Source organism: Thamnophis sirtalis, unplaced genomic scaffold (assembly GCF_051295495.1).
Source record: "Thamnophis sirtalis isolate CommonGarterSnake01/CBP01778 unplaced genomic scaffold, rThaSir2_p1.2 scaffold_15, whole genome shotgun sequence".
NCBI lineage: Eukaryota > Metazoa > Chordata > Lepidosauria > Squamata > Natricidae > Thamnophis > Thamnophis sirtalis.
The window spans coordinates 41,318,493-41,341,015 of record NW_028261395.1 but is presented as its reverse complement, the minus strand read 5'-3'; the positions used below and the strand labels follow the sequence as shown (position 1 = coordinate 41,341,015).

Here is a 22,523-nt window from a genome sequence, read left to right as displayed (position 1 = left end):
AAATAGGAATAGGAATAGAATAGAATAGAATAGAATTCCTTGCTGGCCAAGTGTGATTGGACACACAAGGAATTTGTCTTTGGTGCAGATGCTCTCAGTGTACATGGAATAGGAATAGAAATAGGAATAGGAATAGAATAGAATAGAATTCCTTGCTGGCCAAGTGTGATTGGACACACAAGGAATTTGTCTTTGGTGCATATGCTCTCAGCGTGCATAAGGAGAATAAAATACATTCATCAAGAGTAAAAATATACAACACTTAGTGATAGTCAAGGTTACTAATAATCTATCAAATCATACTAGGAAACAAACAAAAACAATATAAATTGTAAAGAAACAAGCAACATGGTTACAGTCATAAGTGGGGAGAGATGGATACTAGGAAGGAAGAGAAGAATAACGGTAATGCAGATTTAGTAAATAATTTAATAAATAATTTGACAGTGCTGACAGTGGGATTAGTTGTTAAGCAGAGTGACGGCATTCGGGGGAAAAACTGTCCTTGTGTTCTGGTGCGCAGTGCCCTATAGCGTCGTTTTGAGGGTTAAAACAATTTACGTCCAGGATGTGAGGGGTCTGTAGATATTTACACAGCCCCCTTTTTGACTTGTGCGGTATACAGGCCCTCAATGGAAGGCAGGTTGGCAGCCATTGTTTTTTCTGCAGTTCTGATTATCCATTGAAGATTAAGGCATAACTTTCTAGGGAAGCCAGTGCATTGTGGCTTGTCCAGTTAATGGTGGTTAAATCAATCCCGGTTTGCACTGAAGCCCAGCTTGTCCTGCAAGGAAACCATTTTTCCCCCTAAATAAAGGAGGACTTAATCTGAATGCTCCATTTGTCACACAACGTTCCTTAAAGGTAGGCCTGGAAATCCTACCTTTAGCATGGCCCACTTATTCCCTGTAGGGTTAAGCTGTGGGGGCTAGCTTTGGTTTGTAGCATGAGTCTGGACCCAAATGATGGTTTGACCCCCCACAGGGCTATACTTAACAATGCACTAGACCACAATGAGGAAGAGTTGCATAAGTAGCAAATGTGAACGCAGCTAGTTATGCCAGTTCCTCAGAGATGTTAAATGCTTCTTGGAGAAATAGTGTCAGGAGGCAAGTATAAAGGACATGTATAATATTGGGATTTAATAAATAAAATTTAGTTTATGGAAACTTAGTTAAGGGCCTTTCTCCCACCCACTGGAAGGCGCTACCACAAATTTGGAAGGCGCTCCCCCAAGTCCCATAATCCCTTCAGATCTCCCGGGATTGAATTCCCATAACCCCTTACCCCATGTGCTGGTGGATGATGGGACTTGGAACTCCATACCTGTGTCTGGTTGGGAAGCGGGTATCATAAACGCTACCTAAACGCGCTCGTTACGAGGATGGTCTCATGTTGGGCCCAAGTTTATACTTTGCTGAAAAAACTGGAAAAAAAACCGGAGTAAAATAAGAATAAAATCGCAACAAGGAAGATTCGCTGCCCCCGCCCGCTTCACATTCGGCCGCTCCGGCTCGACACGAACCATAAGCTTTTTTTCCCCCCTCCCTCCGACTTGCCATTGGGAAGAAGAGGCGGAGCTGCCCGGCCGTGAGAGGGCGAGGAAGAAATCTCCGCGTTGGCGCCGTCTCCCCGTTTCCCGGATCCGCTTTGGGCTTCTCCAACGCCGCCCGTGGGAGGGAGGTGAGTGGGTCTTTTCCCGCGTGGGCCGACAGGGACGTGGGGAGAAGGAGAGGTGAGCTCCCCAAGAGGGGAGGGGGGCATTGTTCACGTTTTCCTGTTGCAAAAATAAAACCTGAGCGTGCACTTTTTCCCTTGCACGCTTTTGCAAAAATAAAAAAGGACGCCTGCTGGAGGGGGGCGGGGGGAAGGACGCAACCACCTTGCACGGCTGAGCTTGGTCGGGATCCGGTCCAAAAAGCCGGTGGCAAGCCCGCTTCCGCCTTGCCAGCCAGCAGATCAGCTTGTAGGCGCCTCTGCCAAGGAGAAGAAGGGGGTAGGGCAGTTGGATGGGTTGGTGGTATGGATTTTAAGGGGGGGGGGCTCTCTGTGGTTGGGTGACCCTCTTTTCTTCTGGATTTGCACCCATGATTTCCCCCCCTCCCCTGGACTGGGGGGAAGTCTGGACAATCCACGATCTGCCCCCCCCTTTTTTCCTGGCTTTGTAGATGCAACCCACCCACCCCCACCTCGACACTAAATTTGTCTTTTGAAACATTTGAATGTCTTCCCCAAATCTAGGAAATCCACCCTCCCCGATCAATAATAATAATAATAACAATAATAATAATAATGATAGCACCAATGAAATTTGTGACACATCTTTAAATGTTCACTTGTCTGAGTTTCATGCTTAATGAATAAAAGTAGTAGTAGTAGTAGTAGTAGTAGTAGTAGTAGTAGTAGTAGTAGTAGTAGTAGTAATAATAATAATAATAATAATACGATATATCGCAACCTGGCCATCAAAACCACACGATTAAGGATGAAACACATCAAGAAACTGCAGCTTCCTGCCATAACACCAGTGGAACTGCAAAAAAACTGCGCTACTCGGAACATCTTATATTTGAAGAAGGTCCTTGGTTGATACCTAGGACACTGGCAGCAAACCGTATCAACCATTAGCACCAGTCAACGGTATTTCTTTAAATGATCAGTTGACTGAGTTTCCAATGGAGGAGAAAGGGGAGGGGGGGAGGAAGAGGAGGAGGAAGAAGAAGAAGAACTTGGTTGATACCTAGGATGCTGCCAGCAACCTCTACCAACCGTCAGTACCAGTCAATGGTATTTGTGATGCATTTTTGAATGTTCAGTTGACTGAGTTTCGTGTTCAGTGGATAAAACGAAATAATAATAACACAGCAGAATAGAAGAGAAAGAATTGGAGAAGATAACAAAATATAAAGACCTTCACATAGAAATAGAACGAGAGTGGCAAAGGCAAGCAAGGGTAGTGCCAATAGTAATAGGTGCCTTGGGTGCACCACTTGAGCATTGTAGGACAGTGATGATTAACCATTTTGTGCACGCATGCGCCAGCACCCATAATGCGCATGTGTACACAACTCTCCCTACACACATACGCCGCACTGCTCGCCTCCAAGCTGAGCCTGGTATTTCTTCCGGGGGACCTCCGGAAGGCCGAATATCAGCTGGCTGGCATGCACATGCGTGCTGCAGCTGATGGCTCGCATGCCGGCAGATGTGGCTCCGTGTGCCACCTGTGGCACACATGCCATAGGCTTGCCCTCGCGGCCATAGGCATTGATAAATTGGACGTCAGTTGCAGAAGAAGGCTGCTTTAATTAGGATTGCTTCCATCCTGCGACAATACCTGTAATACCGTCAAACCTGCAGATTTGCCTATCCCAGGTCCTTGGTAAGGACTTGATAGGTAGACAACAATAGCAAACCCAGACTGAACATCTGGCTGACTGTGCGATGATTAACAATAATAATAATAATAAAAATAATAATAATAAGTGGCATTTTTGTGTGCAATCCAGTTTCTTTCAGAAACCTTGTTGCGTAAAACACACCTTGTGTATTCCATTTAATATGTCAGCAATTAACCCAGACGTCCTCTGGCACATCCTGTTGGGTTTATTTGAACATCAGCAGAAAAGTGGCGCTTGCCACGACGAGGGTTTGGGGGCCTTGAGCAAGACCGAATAAACTGGTTGTTCTGCTCAGCTGGAAACGGGGAGGATGCCCAAGTTCCCAGTTTCAGCATAAAAATAAAAATGCCACTTTTTCCCCAGACTTCCAAAATCGCCAGCCAGGCCCCAGGCGAAGATGCTGCAGAGCAAACCCCCCTTCTCCAATATTGTGGGGTTATGAAATGTGGCGAAGCTCGGTCTTGTGCCAAAACAAGCTGTATTTTATTTATTTATTTTGTGGCAACCGTTTGGCAACTGTTGCTCCCAACCTTCAACAAGCAAAAAGGCAGTTTTTAAATGCCGTGTCTTAATGGCAATGTTGGTGCCCAACCCTTTTTGCTGGCTCAGTCTAAAATTATATATACTGTATATTTCAAACCATCAGAATAGAGTTGGAAAGGATCTTGGAATATAATTTTTTATTCCATTATGTATGTGTGAGTACATACATACCGGTACATACATCTCATATCATCAGAATAGCAGAGCTGAAAGAGACCTTGGAGGTCTTCTAGTCCAACCCCCTGCTGAGGCATTAAACCCTACACCGCTTCAGACAAATGGATATCCAATCTCTTCTTAAAAACTTTCAGTGTTGGAACATTTACAACCTCTGCAGGCAAGTTGTTTCACGGAATAATATAATATATAATGTAATGTAATGTAATGTAGTATAGTATAGTATAGTATAGTATAGTATAGTATAGTATAGTATAGTATAGTATAATAATATAATATATAATATATAATATATAATATATAATATATAATATATAATATATAATATATAATATATAATATATAATATATAATATATAATATATAATATATAATATATAATATAATATTATAATATTATAATATAACATAACATTACATTACAGTACAGTACAGTATAGTATAGTATAGTATAGTATAGTATAGTATAGTAATATATAATATAATATATAATATAATATAATATAATATAATATAATATAATATAATATAATATAATATAATATAATATATATTAATAATATAATAATATAATATAATGTAATATAATATATATATAATATAATGATACGATACGATACAATATAATAATATTATAATATTACATTACTATATTATATTATTATATTATATTATATTATATTATATTACATTACATTACATTACATTACATTACATTATATTATATTATGAATATAACTCCTACCCTCAAAGCAACACTATAAGGCACTGCACACCAGAACAACTAGACACAAGGACAGTTTTTTCCCAAATGCCATCACTCTACGTAACAACTGATTCCCAAAACACTTGTCAAAATATTTACTAAATCTGCATTACTAATTACTATTAGTCTTCTCATCGTTCCTATCCGCCATTTCCTCCCACTTATGACTGCAGGACTCTGTTGTTTATATCCTTATGATTTATATTGATATGGAACGTTTGTTTCCTGATTGCTTATTTGTACCCTATGATTATCACTAAGTGTTGTATCTTTTTATTCTTGATGAATGCATTTTATTCCCCTTATGTACACTGAGAACCTATGCACCAAAGACAAATTCCTTGTGTGTCCAATCACACTTGGCCAATAAAGAATTCTATTCCATTCTATTCTGTTCTGTTCTATTCTATTCTATCCTATTTCTCTTCTACTTTCTCTTCTCTTCTCCTATTCCATTCCTATTCCTATTCCTACTCTATATACACTAAGGACCTATGCACCAAAGACAAATTCCTTGTGTGTCCAATCACACTTGGCCAATAAAGAGGCGGCGAGCATGGTCCCCTCATGGCTGCTGCTGTGTTAGAATATTTTCAGGGAGGGCTTATTTTAGTGCATGCGCTCAAAAGCCCGATTGGGCTTATTATCTGGGGAGGGCTTATTTTGGGGGAAAGAGAGTTAGCCTCTTTTCCACAGGTAGCCAGTGAGATTTTTAACTGAGTTAAACGTGTTGTGTGAATCCAGCCTTGACCAGTGAGGGTGTGACTGGACTCTCTAACTGCTACTTAATCTATTTCTTTTCTTAGCCTTCCGGGACGGTGGCTTCTGCACCAGGAAATACTGATTTATTTTTTTAATCTATGTTCTTTTTTGTTTGACTAACCGTTGGAGTGTTGAAAGTATTTTATCTTTACTGGGAAATCAAGTTGTCAAACAGGGAAGTATTAATTGCCAGTTTCTCTGTAAGGCTGATAAACCTGCCCTTTACGCCAATTCAAAATATATATAATATACAGCTACAGGAAAGAGAGGTTTTGATTGAGCCTCCGTAGAGGTGTTGGCAAGCTCCCGGGCATGCAACAAATTAAGTTTGCACCTTAGCTAGTGTTGTGGCCCGCCAGCAGAGCTGGCAGCAGATTCGGACAGTGAGGAGGTTGGGGAGGAACATGGGCCAGTCCTGGAGTCTGGGGAAGGCTTGGATGAGGGTTCAGTGTCAGAGGCAGAGAGGGGGCCAGGGCCGTCTGACAGTTATCAGCTGCCTTCAGAGTCAGACATCAGTGAGGCAGAAGAACAGCTGGAGCCTGTTCCCAGAGTGCGCATGCGCAGAGCTGCCAGGATAAGGGAACAGCTAAAGAACAGAGGTCAACTTGGGAGTGAGGCCACAGGTGGATGATGAACGCCCCCTCCCAGAGGGAATAAAAGAGGAGCGACAGGGGAATGGAGTTTGCAGGAGACAATTAGCTCGCTTCATTGGTTCGTGACTCTCTGAGACTCCTTGCCAAGTTCTGCAGCTATCAGCCTGGCAGCTCTCCAAGCCAGATAAGGTCTGTGATTATAAATCCTCCCTCGAAAGACTTTGCTGGATGTGAATGAGCAGAATTCACAGTCAATTAAGAAAAGGGTTTTTTTCTCGGGACCAGGATTCTGCTTCATGCTCTCGGGAAGCCTCAGTTAGAACAGCTAGTAAGATATGATCCTGTCTTTTATTCCCTACATCGCATCCGTGCCATTGTCTACCTGTACTGTAGAGGTGGTCCTTGACTTACAGCAGGTCATTTAGTGACCGAAGTTACAATGGCACTGAAAAAAGTGACTTAGGACACCTTTACACTGACAACCAGAGGTAGGATTCAGCTGGTTCGAACCGGTTCATTAGAACTGGTTCGTCCGAACCACTAACAGAAATAGCAGATAGGATCGCCCACCCGTCCCGGCTCTATTTTAGGCATGTTTTCAAGCCAAAGCGCATGCGCAGTAGGCCGAGCCCATGCGTGGACAGGGTGCGCTCACCTTTGTGAACCAGTAGGGGTAGCTAGTAAGTGAATACTAGCTCTGCTAACAAATTCCGTTTTACTTAAGTACAATGACAGTAAAGATTATACTTATACTTACAACTGTTGCAGCATCCCCAAGGTCACATGTTAAAAATTCAGATGTTTAGCAACCAACTCGTATTTATGACGGTGGCAGTGTCCCGGGGTTGCGTGCTCCCCTTTTGCGACCTTCTGACCAACCAAGTCGATGGGCAAGCCAGACTCACTTAACAACCAAGTTACTCTTTTAACAATGGCAATGATTTACTTAACGGTTGGGGCAAGGCTTTAAAATGGGGCAAAACTCACTGAACTGCCCTGTTTAGCGACAGAAATCTTGGGCTCCATTGTGGTCGTAAGTTGAGGATTACCTGTATGAAAATTTTATTTTTTATTTTTTTTAAAAAGGGAGTATAAGCAGCGAAGCAGTGATAATCCTGTTTTGTGCCTTCCTAAAAGAGTTTACGAGTGCGATGAGGATTCTTTTTTGCACCAAGAAAACTGTTCGGCTGTAAAACACGTGTATTACAAATGCTTTTTGCTCAAAAACATCTTCACTCCGAGCCAGCGATGTGAAATCGTAGAGTTGCCTCACAAGGTACAAAGTTAATATTGAAACAGGCCGAAAGCCTTACGGGCCAAAGACGCAAATTCTATGTTTTTTTTTCCCCCTGACTTTTGAAAAAGACCTCATGTTCCATTCCTCTCTTTCTTTCCAGCCTGCGTTGAAGATGCTTTTTAAAGAGACCGTCGTCGTACTTTTGCTGTGGGGCATTTTCCCCACCGAAACCAGGGAATCTCGGGGCCACATTTCTGTCGTCCTGCTGGGCGCCACTGGAGATTTGGCCAAAAAATACCTGTGGCAAAGCTTGTTCCAGCTTTACGTGGATGAAGTGACGAACGGCCACACGTTCACTTTCCATGGGGCCGGTCTGAAGGATCCTGACATGGGGCGGAAGCTGATGTACGATCCCTTGAAAAACCTGGCCTGCTCGCCGGAGGTGCCCCCCAACCGATGTGCGGTGCTAAAGGACCAGTTCTTGAAATTAACGGAGTACCACCAACTCAAAGGCGAGGAAGACTACGCCAGGCTCAACCAGGGCATTCAAACCAGCCTTGCTCAGGAGGAGCTGGTGGAAACCGGCCGTATCTTTTATATGTCCGTGCCGCCGTTCGCCTACGCTGAAATTGCCCGGCACATTAACACCAGCTGCAGGCCGCCCACCGGTGCGTGGTTGCGCGTGGTGCTGGAGAAACCTTTTGGCCGCGATTTGTTGTCTGCGCAACAGCTGGCGGAGGAGCTCACCAAGGTCTTCCGCGAAGAGGAGATTTACCGGGTGGATCATTACCTGGGGAAGCAGGTGAGGAGAATCTAAACGGGGTTTGGAGGATCCACCCCAACATCTGGGTGGAAGAGAGGAGAGAACCTGGTTTGATTGGCAGGGAACACAGACAACAGCTGGGTTGTCACTTCTTAAGAGGAGCGACTGTCCGAGATCACTAGAGGCGTTGGAGTTCAGCGCCCATCAGCTCAATGGCTTAAACGCTGAGCTTCAGGGGTGGGTTTCAACCGGTTCGCGGCGGTCCCCGCGAACCGGTTGGTCGGCGAACCCAGAAGTAAGTAACTTCCGGGAACGGCGAAGGGCCCGCCCGCCTGCCCGCGCTCCTTACTGGTCTATGAAGGCTTCTGCGCTTTCACACAGGCGCATGGCACATACAACGCCTGCACGAGTCTCCGCGAGCAGCTGGATGGCACATACAGCGCCTGCGCGAGTCTCCGCGAGCAGCTGGAGCATCGCGCAGGCGCTAAGACGCATGCGTGAACTGCGCACATGCACGAGGACGCCGCCGGCCCCGTTCCAACCGAACCGGTTGGAACGAGATTAGCAACCCACCCCTGCTGAGCTTGTCAATCAGAAAGGTCGGCAGTTCGAATCCCTAGTGCCACGTAATGGAGTGAGTTCCCGTTAACTTGTCCCAGCTTCTGCCAACCCTAGCAGTTCGAAAGCACGTTAAAAAATGCAAGTAGAAAAATAGGAACCACCTTTGGTGGGAAGGGAAACAGCGTTCTGTGCAGCTTCGGGAGTTGAGTCCTGCCAGCCACATGACCACGAAGACGTCTTCGGACAGCGCTGGCTCTTCGGCTTTGAAACGGAGATGAGCAACGCCCCCTGGAGTCGGGAACGACTAGCACATATGTCCGAGGGCAACCTTTACCTTTAAAGTAGAAAAATGAGGGTGGTTTTATTTCATTTGGGGTTATCTCCCCACGCTTGCGAGCTAACCCACTGCAGTTGTTGTGCGGGAGAGTGATTGTGCAAAAAGAAAGATTGGGAAACCAAACCACCCTGCCAGGAATCCCAAGGTTGCCACTACTGTTTTGTTGAGTAAGCGGGTTTCTTTTTCTCCCCTCGTCTCGGCCTCCCATCTCTGCTTGGCTGCCAAATTCCAAAATTTCCCCCGCACGAGGCTTTTAATTTGATAAGTTGGCAGCGAAGCGTGCAATCTTCACTCCTCTCTTCCTCCAATGTTCCCCCTTCCCCCCCTCTGACTTGAGGAGGGTCCATTGTTCTGCAAGGCCGGGAATCTCAGCAGGCGGGGATGAAAGGATGTTCCTTTAGGGCAGGGATCCTCCAAGCTTGGCAACCTTAAGCCTAGAGGACTTCAACTCCCAGAATTCCCCAGCCAGCTTTGCTGGGAGGGTCTCCAACCTTGGCAACTTGAAGCCTAGAGCAGTGTTTCTCAACCTTGGCAACTTGAAGATGTCTGGACTTCAACTCCCAGAATTCCCCAGCCAGCGAATGCTGAGCTTGGGGAATTCTGGGAGTTGAAGTCCAGACATCTTCAAGTTGCCAAGATTGAGAAACACTGGCCTAGAGGACTCAACTTCAGGTTTGCTGGGAGGGGAATTCTGGGAGTTGAAGTCCAGACATCTTCAAGTTGCCAAGGTTGAGAAACACTGGCCTAGAGGACTTCAACTTCAGGTTTGCTGGGAGGGGAATTCTGGGAGTCGAAGTCCCCCAGGGTTAAAGTTGCCAAGGTTGGAGCCCCCTGCTGTAGGGTGTTAGAGACAAAGATCTTGCCTGGAAATTGGATAATTTGGCTTTCAGGGGGGGACCAAAAATTGAGATTTCCACTGCTGAAGAAAACTGGGCCTCTGAGTACGTGCAGAGTGCATTTAGGATGAAAAGGAGAGGTTTATTGAGTTATAGATACGGGAAAAACGTCACAAAGGCCTGACATTTTCTGAATAATTCAAAGAGTTTTCTCTTTTCTCCAAACACATGCTTTCCTTTTGTTAACAAAGGCAGTCCTCGGCTTAACAACAGTTCGCTTAGTGACCATTCGAAATTACAACATCCCTGAGAAAAGTGACTTATGACCACTTTTCAGTTACGGTTGTAGCATCCCCAGGATCGTGCGATCCAAATTCAGATGCTTGCCAACTAATTTATATCTACGACCATTTTTCACACTGACGACCACTGTTGTCACGCGATCAAGGGGTCTTGCAAGGGGTTCGCTTAACCACTGTGGCAAGAAACATCATAAAATGGGACAAAACTCATTTAACGAACGTCTCACTTAACCCCAGAAACGTTGGGCTCGTAAGCCGAGGACCACCTCTGATGGAGAAACTTAGCTTCCCAAATGTTTGAATAGAGATCCTAACTCCCAACCGATGACACATGCGCCGGAAGTGGCATGCAGAACCATCTCTCTGGGCACACCAGCCATCGCCTGCTGCTCTTCCGGGTTCTGGCACAAACATGCACACAGCCAGCTGGTTTCAGCGTATGCAGGAGTGCTGGAAACAGGAAGAGCATGCTTACACCGGGAAGCTGAGTTTCCGGGTTTCCGGCGCACGCATGCGTGCCAGACAGCTTGGTCTTCATTCACACATGCATGCCAGAAACTGGAAGAAACTGGAGCACATGCGCACTCCGGAAACCGGAAGCTCAGCTTTCCAATGTGCACATGCACACTGGGGAAATGCTCTTCTGATTTCCGGGCCTCCCCCCCCCCCCCCCCGGCAGGCTCCGGTTTCTGCACTTGGTGTCGAAAAGGTTTAGCAACACTGTCCTAACTAATCAGGATCCAATTAGATACCGTGTTTTCCCCAAAATATTTTGACCACCGAAATAAGAGCTTGGCCTTATTTTTTGGGGGGGGGGGTTGTTCTTATTATTTTTGAGGTGCTGGAGGCAGCGAACATGGTCACTCGTGGCTGCTGCTGTGTTGCAATATTTTTAGGGAGGGTTTATTTTCAGGGGAGGGCTTATTTAAGTGCATGGGCTCAAAAGCCTGATTGGTCTTATTATCTGGGGAGGCCTTATTTTCAGGGAAGTAGGGTACAATGGGGGAAATTATGAAACCCCTCTGCTAACTTTGCTTCCCAAATTTCATGCGCAACAGCCTGGATTGAACCAAATGGAACTTTTATTATCACGGCCACAATTATTATTATTATTATAATCTACCATTTGGGGCTCTGGTTTGATTGAATCTTTGATTTGATTGAGGATAGGATTAGATCTTCAATTTAATTGAGGATTGGATTAGATCTTTGATTTAATTGAGGATTGGATTAGATCTTTGATTTAATTGAATCGCAAAATTCATCTTTCTACACTTTGGTGCAATTTGTTGGCAAGACCCCCTAGACGAGAGAGGGGACTCTGGTCTGTTATTTCCCCCCCAAAATATGGGGGTTCCTGCAAATTTTCCCCTTCTTCTCCCCCTCTTGAAGGCGGTGGCTCACATTTTACCCTTCCGGAAGCAAAACCGAGAAAAATTGGACCCACTCTGGAACCGACATCACGTGGAACGCGTGGAAATTGTTCTGAAAGAGACTGTGGATGTCAAAAGTATGTCAGTGTCAATTTGGGTTGGGAGGAAGAATCAGTGGGAAGGGAGACTTATGATTTTTATTATTAATGTCAGTGAATTCTCCACAAGCAATCCTGATTTCCATTTTCTTTTCCCAGACGCTTTGGCCTTTTCCACACCAAAGTTCCTTTACGTTTTCAATTTAATTCCTTTTTTTCCATTTAAGTTACCGTGTTCTTTTTGGAGTATAAGACGCGCTGAAGTATACTATGCACCTACCTTTTGGGGAGGAAAACAAGAAAATTTTTTGCCTCTGCTTCCCAGCAATTTGCCTCCTTGCAGCAAACAGCAAACAGCCTGTTTCCGTTTAGCCAGATTAGCACAAGAAAAAGAAATCTGCTTCTACCACCCAGCAATTTGCCTCCTTGCAGCAAACAGTCTGTTTCAGTTTCAATTTCAGCCCAGCCTGATTAGCACAAGCAGCTGATTGTTGGTTGGATCAGTCCTCCCGACCATCAGCTGTTTCAGGCTGCAGGGATTGCCATAGCCCAGTGATGGTGAACCTTTCTTGACTCACGTGCCATAAGGGAGGGCAGCGCAGGGAGGGCTCATGCCTGGGTGTGCCGCACCCATAATGCAACGCGCAACCACCACCCCAGCTCACATGCGTGCATGTGAGGTGCGATCCCCCACATTTTTTGCATACTTTTTTCGCCCTCCCCAGGCTCCAGAGGCTTTATAGGAGCCTGGGAAGGGTGAAAACAGCCTCCCCTGCCTTCCTGGAGGCCCTCTGGAGGCTTCAGAAACCTTCAGGAGGCTTCCCTGAAGCCTCCGGAGGACAAAAAATGACCCTACAAGCAAACCGGAAGTGACTTCTGGTTTGCTCGTTGGGTCATCTCCGGAGTGCTTAAACCGACCCTACAAGCAAACTGGAAGTCCGTTCCTGAATTTCCGGTTTGCTTATAGGGCTGTTTTTTTGCGCTCCGGAGGCTTCAGGGAACTAAGCTGACCAGCGCACACATGCGCGCTGGCCAGCTGACAGGGCAACACCTCGCGTGCCCTGACAAATGGCTGCGCGTGCCACCTTTGGCAGGTGTGCGCCATAGGTTCGCCATCCCAGCCATAGCCTATTGCTGCCCCCGCGGGCCATTTTTGGGCTCCGCATCCTGTTTTCATCCTCCACCCGCCCCGTTTTCAGCCTTCGCGCTCCCCATTTTCCAGCCGTTCTGGGCAGCGGGGATCGGAACGGGCCGAAAACAGGGTGTGCAGAAGCAGCAATAGGCAATGGCAATCCCTACAGCCTAAACAGCTGGTGGTCAGGAGGCTGATCCAATCGACAAATCAGCTGCTTGTGTTAATCGAGGTTGTGCTGAAGCCGAAACAGAAACAGGCTGTTTGCTGTTTGCTGCAAGGAGGCAAATTGCTGGGAGGCAGAGGCCAAAGGATGGGAGGAGCGACATTCAGTGTATATAAGACGCACCTTCTTTTAGGTGTGTGTGGGGGGGGGGGTAAATTGCGTGTTATACTCCAAAAAATACAGTGGCCACCTCCATTTGGGCTGCCTGCCTTTAGCAATTCATTAAACCCTTTTTAAAAGAAAATAAAAAATTCAATCCAGGGCTGATTTCTTAGCAGCCAAAAACTCCCTGACGACAGAACTGTGAAAACAAATCCCGGGTTTTATTTGATTGCCTTTTGATTTTATGCATGCCGGTTGCTTTCCACGATCGACTGGAATTCCAGTGGCCTGAGTCGCGTGAGAGGATTTCCTGTGTGATTGTGGAAATCATCCCTTTATTAAAAACCATGAGGAATGGTGACTTCGCCTTAATTGCACAGGAAGAGCCGCGGCTGAATGATCAAGCGCCTTCGTTGTGCACACGGAAAGTTGTCCACAGAGAGATAGCTTGGGAAACCTCGTAAAGTCACTGTTGTGGGTAAAACGCACAACGCTGCTGTCTTCCCACACTCATCACTCACCTGGTGCTAGCTTCCTTTTTTTCTGCAGCCTCAGAAATGCGTCTGGGCTGCGCACGCTGCCAGCGGCGCATTATGTTATTAAAAGCAACCACCGTCTATTTCCTAAAATAATCATTTTAAGCTTGGCAAATTTCAGGGTGGATTTTTTTTTTTCCTGGCTGAGGAACGAGGAGGAGGAAATTCTTGATGTGTTGCACACCGGTTTTGCTCGTGGAAGGCCTCGTTTGTTGAAGGATGGGAAAAGGGGCTGTGCGCTTGCTTGCGGTACGGCCCTTAAATGTTTTTTTTTTCCTTTTTCTTTGAGTTGGAAAAACTGGTTGAGCAAAAAGCACCTTTTTCTCCTCCTGGTGCAGCACGAAGCAGTCGAAGCAAAAGTGATTTTTTTTTGTTCCTTTTCTGAAGGTCACTGCAGCACCAGTTGACTCGAAGTCCCCTGACTCGTTTCTCAGTCTTTCTTGAGCTAGATGACCTTTGGGGTTCCCAAAGGCTAAGCAGGGATAGGCCCAGGTACTGTAGTCCTTTGAACGGGCGCCCACAATGTAGCAATAGCAATAGCAGTTAGACTTATATACCGCTTCATAGGGCTTTCAGCCCTCTCTAAGCGGTTTACAGAGTCAGCATATCGCCCCCAACAACAATCCAGGTCCTCATTTTACCCACCTCGGAAGGATGGAAGGCTGAGTCAACCCTGAGCCGGTGAGATTTGAACAGCCGAACTGCAGAACTGCAGTCAGCTGAAGTAGCCTGCAGTGCTGCATTTAACCACTGCGCCACCTTGGCTCTATAATGTGATCCCACACTAGGGTGGAGAACAATGGTAGGATTCAACCAGAGGTGGGCTCCTACCGGTGTGACTGAACCGGTAGTATCTTGGAGGCGTGGGTCGCTGGAACTGGCAGCGACCCAGGCCTGCCATGCCCCCGAACCGGTTCTCTTGGCTCCATAGGTGGCGCCATAGTTCTCTCTGCGGCGCCATCTTGTATTTGCCTTCTGCATATGCACAGAGCAATTTTTGTTGCACTGCGCCTGTGCGAAAAACATGCACACTCAGCACGGCCCTGGGCAAACTAGGGTAGCAGCAGCTGGAACCCATCCCTATATTCAACTGGTGTTAACAACCGGTTCCCTGGGCGCACGGGCACACATTGCATTTGAAATCGCCGCTAAATCGTACCTTTTCCCACAGGCCCGGTGAGTAAAACAGCTGAGATGCGCCAATCCGCTCTGCTGTGCCGATCAGCTTGGCTTCAAACAGAAGAAATATAGGACGGAATAGAGCAGGGGAGGGTGGGCGGAGCCAATTGATCCCCGGAACTACCGGTTCACCCAAGCTGGTACGAACCGACTGAATCCCACCCCTGGTGCAGAGGCGCCACCCAAAAAAAACCATCCGGGAAGACAGCTGGGGAGGGGCTGTGCGCCTGCTGTGCGGGTCAAATAATTTTGCCAACAGTCGCCGAAGCACAGGAAGCTTTTAATTCCGCAGATTAATTGATAGATTCATTGATTCATCGCGGCATAATTTGGGCTCATGGCTGCCGCGGTTCCTTCTTCACCCCAGATCGCACGGAGTTTTACGAGCAGTACGGGGTCCTTCGCGACATCCACCAGAACCATCTGACCGAAATCCTGATGTCGCTCGCCATGGAGCTGCCGGCTAACCTCACCAACTCGGAAGAAGTCCTCCGGAGGAAGCTCGAGGCTTTCTCCTGCTTGCAAAGCTTGGAAAAAACCAGCGCCGTGATTGGCCAGTACGAGGCGTACGGCGCCCACGTGAGGGAGGAGCTTCAAAAGGGGCAGGACTATTTCACCAAGACGCCAACATTTGCAGGTAAATCTTGACAACAAAAGGGTGTGTGTCCGTCTGTCCGTCCTTCCTCTTATTTTTAGAACGCCAGCAGGGGGTGGAAAAACAAGTTTATGTATTATGCAGAAATTAGCAAGGGCCAGAATTTCCTCGAGCATCACTACAATTTTATAAGGTAGGTGCGAAGTTCCTGATGAGTTCGCCAGTTGCCCAAGGAGCATCCTGGCTGCAGGACGGATGGAGACAAGTCGGAATTTGAAACTGGGCTCTCCCTCCAGGCCTTACTTTATGGAAGTGTTAGAGAACCTTTTCAGCATCAAGTACCGAAACGGGGGAGCATGCATGGGAGAACGCCGGAAACCGGAAGAGCATTTCACACATGCACACACTGGGAAGCTGAGCTTCCAGTTTCTGGCGTACACACACACACGCCATTCACCTGGTCTTACGGTTTCTGGCACAAATGTGTGCGCAAAGACCAGCTGTCTGGTTTGCACCCATGTGCCAGAAACCAGAAGCTCAGCTTCCTGGTACACACATGCGCACCCAGGAGCTGCTGTTCCCGTTTCCGGCACGCCCGAAGACCAGCTGGCTGCCGCGCATCTTTGTGCCGGAACCCGGAAGAGCAATAGGCAACGGCTGGCGTGCCCGGAGAGATGGCTCTGCGCGCCACTTCTGTCAGGCGTGTTATAGTTCGGCGTCCCAGTCTTATGGCAACATCTTTTGAGTTTTCATAAACTCAACCTCGGGAACAAAACATTTTGACTCCTTTCCAAGGTTCAATTGTTACCAAAAAAAAAAAAAATCAAACCCACTTTTCTTGAAGGATTTTGGATTGCCGAAGGAAGAGGAGAAAAAAATAAATGGAAAGGCAATCTTTAGAACAGTTAAATAGTTATTCATTTGCTAGGGGGGAAATCCAAGTGCAACGGTATGATTTGGGAATCTGGGCAAAAAAGATAAAAGTTAGAAGAAACTGCAATATAGGGATGGGACTCAGATTTCCCCTATTCAGACAGGCCCTATTGAGACGCAAGTACAGTCCTTGATAGGCAGCGAATGGATTTTTTGCTTGGGGATGATGGGGCTTGTAGTTAGCACCCATTTGGAGAGCTTGGGGTCAGTTGGGAAGAAGGGTTTTTTCCCTGCCTGGAAAAATTATGGTACGATTCGTCAGCTGCGTTTTTAATCTTGGAGGCTAACCCACCTGGTCTTCCCTGCCTTGGCAGTGTAGCAGTGGTGGGATTCAAAAAAGATTACTACTGGTTCTGTGGGCGTGGCTTAGTGGGCATGATGTGGCTTGGTGGGCGTGGCAGGGCAAGGATACTGCAAATCCTTCATTCCCTCCCCATTCCAGGGAAAGGATACTGCAAAATCTCCATTCCTCTTCACTCCAGTGGAAGGATACTGCAAAATTCCCATTCCCTCCCCACACCAGGGGAAGGATACCGCAAAATCCCCATTCCCTCCCCACTCCAGGGGAAGGATACTGTAAAATCCCCATTCCTCTTCACTCCAGGGGAAGGATACTGCAAAATTCCCATTCCCTCCCCACTCCAGGGAAAGGATACTGCAAAATCCCCATTCCCTCCCCACTCCAGGGGAAGGATACTGCAATCCCCATCCCTCCCCACACACACTCCAGGGGAAGGATACTGCAAAATATCCATTCCTTCCCCACTCCAGGGGAAGGATACTGTAAAATCCCCATTCCCTCCCCACTCCAGGGGAAGGATACTGCAAAATTCCCATTTCCTCCTGTTCAACTGGGACTCGGGAGGCAGAAAATAGATGGGGGCAGGGCCAGCCAGAGGTGGTATTTACCGGTTCTCCAAACTACCCAAAATTTCCACTGCCAGTTCTCCAGAACTGGTCAGAACCTGCAGAATGCTACCTCTGTGGTGTAGATGTGCGTCTATGGATCAGTAGCGACCCATTCTCTATCATTTTAGGGGTACTGGTTCACTTGGACAATCTACGCTGGGAAGGGGTCCCGTTTGTCCTGACGTCCGGCAAACTCCTCGACGAGCGGGCCAGCTATGTCCGCGTCCTCTTCAAAAACCAGGTGCACTGCGTCCAGACCGAGAGTGCCCGGGAGGCCAAACACAGCCATTGCAAGCCGAAACAGATCATCTTCTCCATTGGGCCCGGAGAGCTGAATTCACCCGCGATCCTAGTCAGCCGCAACCTCTTTAAGCCATCCATGCCCCGCGCCGACTGGAAAGAATTCCAGGAACAGCCGCAGCTGCGCCTTTGGGGACAAAGTCTCTCCGATTATTACGTCTACGTCCCCGCAGCCCAGCGGGAGGCTTATTCCTTCCTTCTCTCAGCGATCTACCATGGAAAAAAGGCATCCTTCATCACCACGGAGAATCTGCTGGCTTCGTGGGCGTTTTGGTCCCCGTTGCTGGATCAGCTGAGCCGCGAATCGCCCCGCCTGTATCCCGGAGGCCAAGAAAACAGACACCTGTTGGATTTCAAGATGGTGGGCAAAGAAGTGGCTTTCGTAGCGAGAGACCCCCTTGAGGTGATCGACGCCAACGGCAAACACACCGCCGACAGATTCCAGACGCTGCTTTCCACCTTTCGAGAGAGCCGGTTGGTTACCGCCTGGGCAGACGACCTCATTGGCCGCCTGGCGTCCGACGTGGAAACCGCAGCGCTCGACGCCATCCAGAGGCGCGGCGAATTCCACTTGGCGCTTTCCGGCGGATCGAGCCCCTTGGCCTTGTTCCGGCAACTCAGCAGACATTGCTACGGCTTCCCATGGAAGCAGACTCACGTATGGATGGTGGACGAGCGCTGCGTCCCGCTGGCCGATCTGGAATCGAATTTTGGCCACCTGCACCAGCACTTACTCCAACATATCCGCATTCCTTATTTCAACATCCACCCGATGCCGGTGCACCTCAACCGGAGGCTGTGTGTGGAAGAGGACGGAGGGCCACAGCTGTACGCCAACGAAATCGCCGCCTTGGTGGCCAACTCCAGCTTCGATCTCATCATCCTGGGCATGGGCACCGACGGGCATACGGCCTCTCTCTTCCCCCACTCGGCCGGCCTGGAGGGCGACAAGGACGTCATCTTCGCCGAGAGCCCCACAAAACCTCACCAGCGCATGACTGTCACTCTGCCGCTTATCAATAAAGCCAGACAGGTGTCCGTCTTAGTGATGGGGAAAAGCAAACACGAGACTGTGTCTATTGTCAGCCGGGCAGGGAACGAGCCACAGAAGTGGCCGATATCCGGCGTGAAGCCCAAAAAAGGCCAGGTTTCCTGGTACATCGACTATGAATCTTTAATGGGGTGAGCTTTCTGACACTGCGGGTGCCCCCCCCCCTTCCTGTTAATCTGGCGTTTCTCAGCACAAATCAGAGTGTGGCGTGAAAATTATCTGGGGGATGAATTGAGTGGGGAAAATGCCATTTTAAAAAAATTACCGTATTTTTCGGCATATAAGATGCACCGTTTTCCCTCAAAAAAGAGGCTGAAAATCTGGGTGCGTCTTATACACTGAATACAACATTTTTTGGCCTCCAGAAACCAGGCAGCTCAAAAAAAGAGGCTGAAAATTTGGGTGCGTCTTATACACTGAATACAGCATTTTTTGCCTCCAGAAACCCGCCCCTTTACCAAAATGGTCATGAACAGCCTTTAGGAGACTTCCAGAGAGCTCCTGGGGGCTGGGGAGGGCAGAAATTAGCAAACAACGGACCGTTTTTTTGCTCAATTTTGCCCCCTAAACCACCAGGAGCACTCTATAAACTTCCTAAAGGTATCCATGCCCTCTTTTTTTGGAAAAAAACGGGCCCGTTTTTGCCTCCCCCCCCCCACAGGATCATTCTACAAGCCTCCTAAGGGCTATTCATGGGCTTTGGGGGGGGGGCGTTTTCATGAAAAACGGCCCGTTTTTGGAAGGTTTGCAGAGTGCAAAAACTTTTTTCTTTAAATTTGCCTCTTCAAAACCTTGGTGCGTCTTATACTCCGATGTGTCTTATAATCCGAAAAATAAGGTACTTAATGGACCACTGCAGGCTAGGCTGTTTATCTTCTCGTTAAATTGCCTTAATTACAGCCAGCCACGTTTACACCCCACCCAGGAAGTGGCCTCATTCTCTGTTTGTCAGGAGCCGTGGGGAGCCTAATATAAGCTTCATTGAAACAAAACGTGGAGTGCTTGAGGGCCGCTTCCTCCTCCTTTACTAATTTAATTTAATTCTTCTTAATTGAGCCGTCGGAGATGGCATTCATTCACCGTGCCTCGTGGCATGGAGTTCCACTGGCTAAGATTGGCCTCTGGAACGTTTCAATCAGGTAGAGGGAAATATTTTTCAGTTCTTTTTCTACCTTCCTGGTCAAGGAACAACTTTGCTGTGTGCCTCAGTTTCCCCTTTTGGGAATTGTTTAAACAACCTACCTTGCAGAGTTCCCTGCCGTTCAACCCCAGGTAAAAAAAAATATATACAGCCTGCAAGACAGTTACTTCCAGAAATTCAGTTCGAATCCCAGCACCACGTAATGGAGTGAGCTCCCGTTAACTTGTCCCAGCTTCTGCCAACCTAGCAGTTCGAAAGCATGTAAAAAAAATGCAAGTAGAAAAATAGGAACCACCTTTGGTGGGAAGGGAACAGCGTTCCGTGCGCCTTTGGGAGTTGAGTCATGCCGGCCACATGACCATGGAGACGTCTCTGGCTCTTCGGCTTTGAAACGGAGATGAGCACCGCCCCCTAGAGTCGGGAACGACTAGCACATGTGTGCTAGGGGAGCCTTTATCCTTAAGCAAACTAAGTGTTGGTAACTTTCCTGGTGCCCCTCCAATTCAAACCAGCATAATTCTCCTCCAGATCAGAGATTTATTTTGCAATCTGGTTTTGATTCGGTGTCAGAACAGTTGCTAAAACTGACTTGGGGCAAGTGAGTAGGAAAAAAATATATAAGAGAAATGTAACTTTACCACCAGGTGGTGCCCTTTCCTAATTCTCCGAATTTTTAATTTTCTGGATAGAATGCTTTGTAATAAAACAGAAGCTGCACACAATGGACAGGGGGGGTGATAGGGACTATCGTCTTTCAAGCCCTGAGGATAGCAATTTACAGAAGGCTACACTAGCATTAAAAAAATGGGACAAACCACTTGCTTTTTCCGAATTTAAACTGGAGATGACTGATATTTGCTGGAATTATTGCAATAATAAGAAAGTGCCTTAAAGAGCTATTTTCCTGCTAGAGGTGTTTTCAGGCTTGGTCACTTTAAGGGGTGTGGACTTCAACTCCCAGGATTCCCAAGCCAGCCTGTGGGGAATTCTGGGAGTTGAGGTCCACCACACCCCCTTAAAGCGGCCTTGTTTTAAAACTCGTGATTTAAACCGATGTTTTCCACTTGCGATTTTTTAATACTACTGATATTTTTAAACGAAATCGTCGTCTTCTGTCCTAAAAGGATCGATGTTCAGTATTTTATACGCCCGAAATCATTTCTTTTTTTAAAAAATTTTTGTAAAAAGAAAATAGTAATAAATTGTTTGCTCTGTTGCATTCGCTGACTTTGCTCTGGGTTCGGGATAGACTGCCTGCAGCCAAGGAGGTTCAAGTTGGGGTCCTGGGTTGCTTCCGTTCCACAGCTAAGCTTGGCGTGTGAATTGTGTTTCACCGTTGAGCGGGCCAGCTGTTGTGTCTCCAGTGGTAAGCATTGCGTGGACGGTTGCCTAGTTTTGAAACACACACACACACACACACACACACTGCCTTTGGCTTGTGCAACGGGGTTGAAGATGTGAAGTCTTGCTTTCCAAAAAAATGACTTAAGAAGGTCACCAAAACGCTGTTTCCTTGAGTCAGATTGGCAGCTGTCGTCGGTGGCATCCGTTACAGAGATCTTTTTGTCCGATGCGTGGTGTACTTGATGTCAGCCGGCAGACCACGCAAGAAAACAACAAGCTTTAGTGATACACAAGGGTCCTGAAAACAGCTGCTGGGAGATAAGGAAGAACACACACATTTGCGCCAAAGGGAAGGCAAGAGACAATTTATGACACGGGGGAAAAGTTGGCGCATCGGTGGTGCACACAGCTACGGTGACGATAGCCTACCCGTATTAATACCCCGTCCATAAAATGGGCATAATGTATCTCCCACTTCCCTGCCATCGCTTCCCCCAAGCTGATGCCCATCCTTGTCCTGAATGCTAGTTGCTTTCATATGGACAGATAGACTGCCTCGGACCACGGAGGTTTTGCTAAAGAGAGCAGCCCAGAAGTTTTGCTAAATGCCTCGAGGTCCACCTCGCAGATAACTGCGGAAAGGCAAGTATATTTTATTTTTCAAGGAAAAGCCTATTAAAGCCACGGGGAAACGATCCACGAGTTTGATAGCATTGATATCGAGTGCTGCAGGATGGCTCAGTGGCTAAGACGCTGAGCTGGTCGATCAGAAAGGTTGGCGGTTCGAATCCCCAGCGCCGCGTAACAGAGGGAGCTCCCGTGACTTGTCCCAGCTTCCGCCAACCTAGCAGTTCGAAAGCCCGTCAAAAATGCAAGTAGAAAAATAGGAGGCACCATTGTTGGGAAGGGAACAACGTTTGATGCGCCTTCGGGAGTCGAGTCATGCCGGCCCCATGACCACGGAGACATCTTTGGACAGCGCTGGCTCTTCGGCTTTGAAACGGAGATGAGCACCGCCCCCTAGAGTCGGGAACAACTAGCACCTATGTGCGAGGGGAATTTTTACCTTTACCTATATCAAGTGCTATTTTTAAAAAATGCCGTGTTTCCTTCCTCAATCAGTTCACTCAGGACTAGAAACTTAAAGCTTCCCATTTAAATTTAACTTCTTGGGAAGGTGCAGCCAGGTCAGTTCACGACTGCCTTTAATGTTTCCAACACAAGGGGGGGGGGAAGAGAAAAAGTTTTGTTTTTGTTTCAGGGGTCAACATTTAAAGCTGCTTTTGAGAGTGTTAAAACAGCTGCAGTTCTTTATAAAAGGAATCT

General features: G+C 47.3%; 1 protein-coding gene across 2 annotated transcripts; it reads left to right on the top strand.

Moving 5' to 3' along the window:
* The first annotated feature begins 1,581 nt into the window (after positions 1-1,581).
* Positions 1,582-19,357, top strand: H6PD (hexose-6-phosphate dehydrogenase/glucose 1-dehydrogenase). Of its 2 annotated transcripts, none has more exons than XM_014064346.2 (5): positions 1,582-1,683; positions 7,640-8,281; positions 11,671-11,788; positions 15,292-15,561; positions 17,490-19,357. In XM_014064346.2, exons 2-5 carry the CDS (start codon positions 7,652-7,654, stop codon positions 18,845-18,847), a joined length of 2,376 nt encoding a protein of 791 aa, XP_013919821.2. In that variant the 5' UTR covers positions 1,582-1,683; positions 7,640-7,651; the 3' UTR covers positions 18,848-19,357. The 2 variants fall into 2 exon arrangements, with proteins under 2 accessions (XP_013919821.2, XP_013919822.2); XM_014064347.2 differs by having other exon boundaries at positions 1,583-1,735.
* The last annotated feature ends 3,166 nt before the right edge of the window (positions 19,358-22,523 follow it).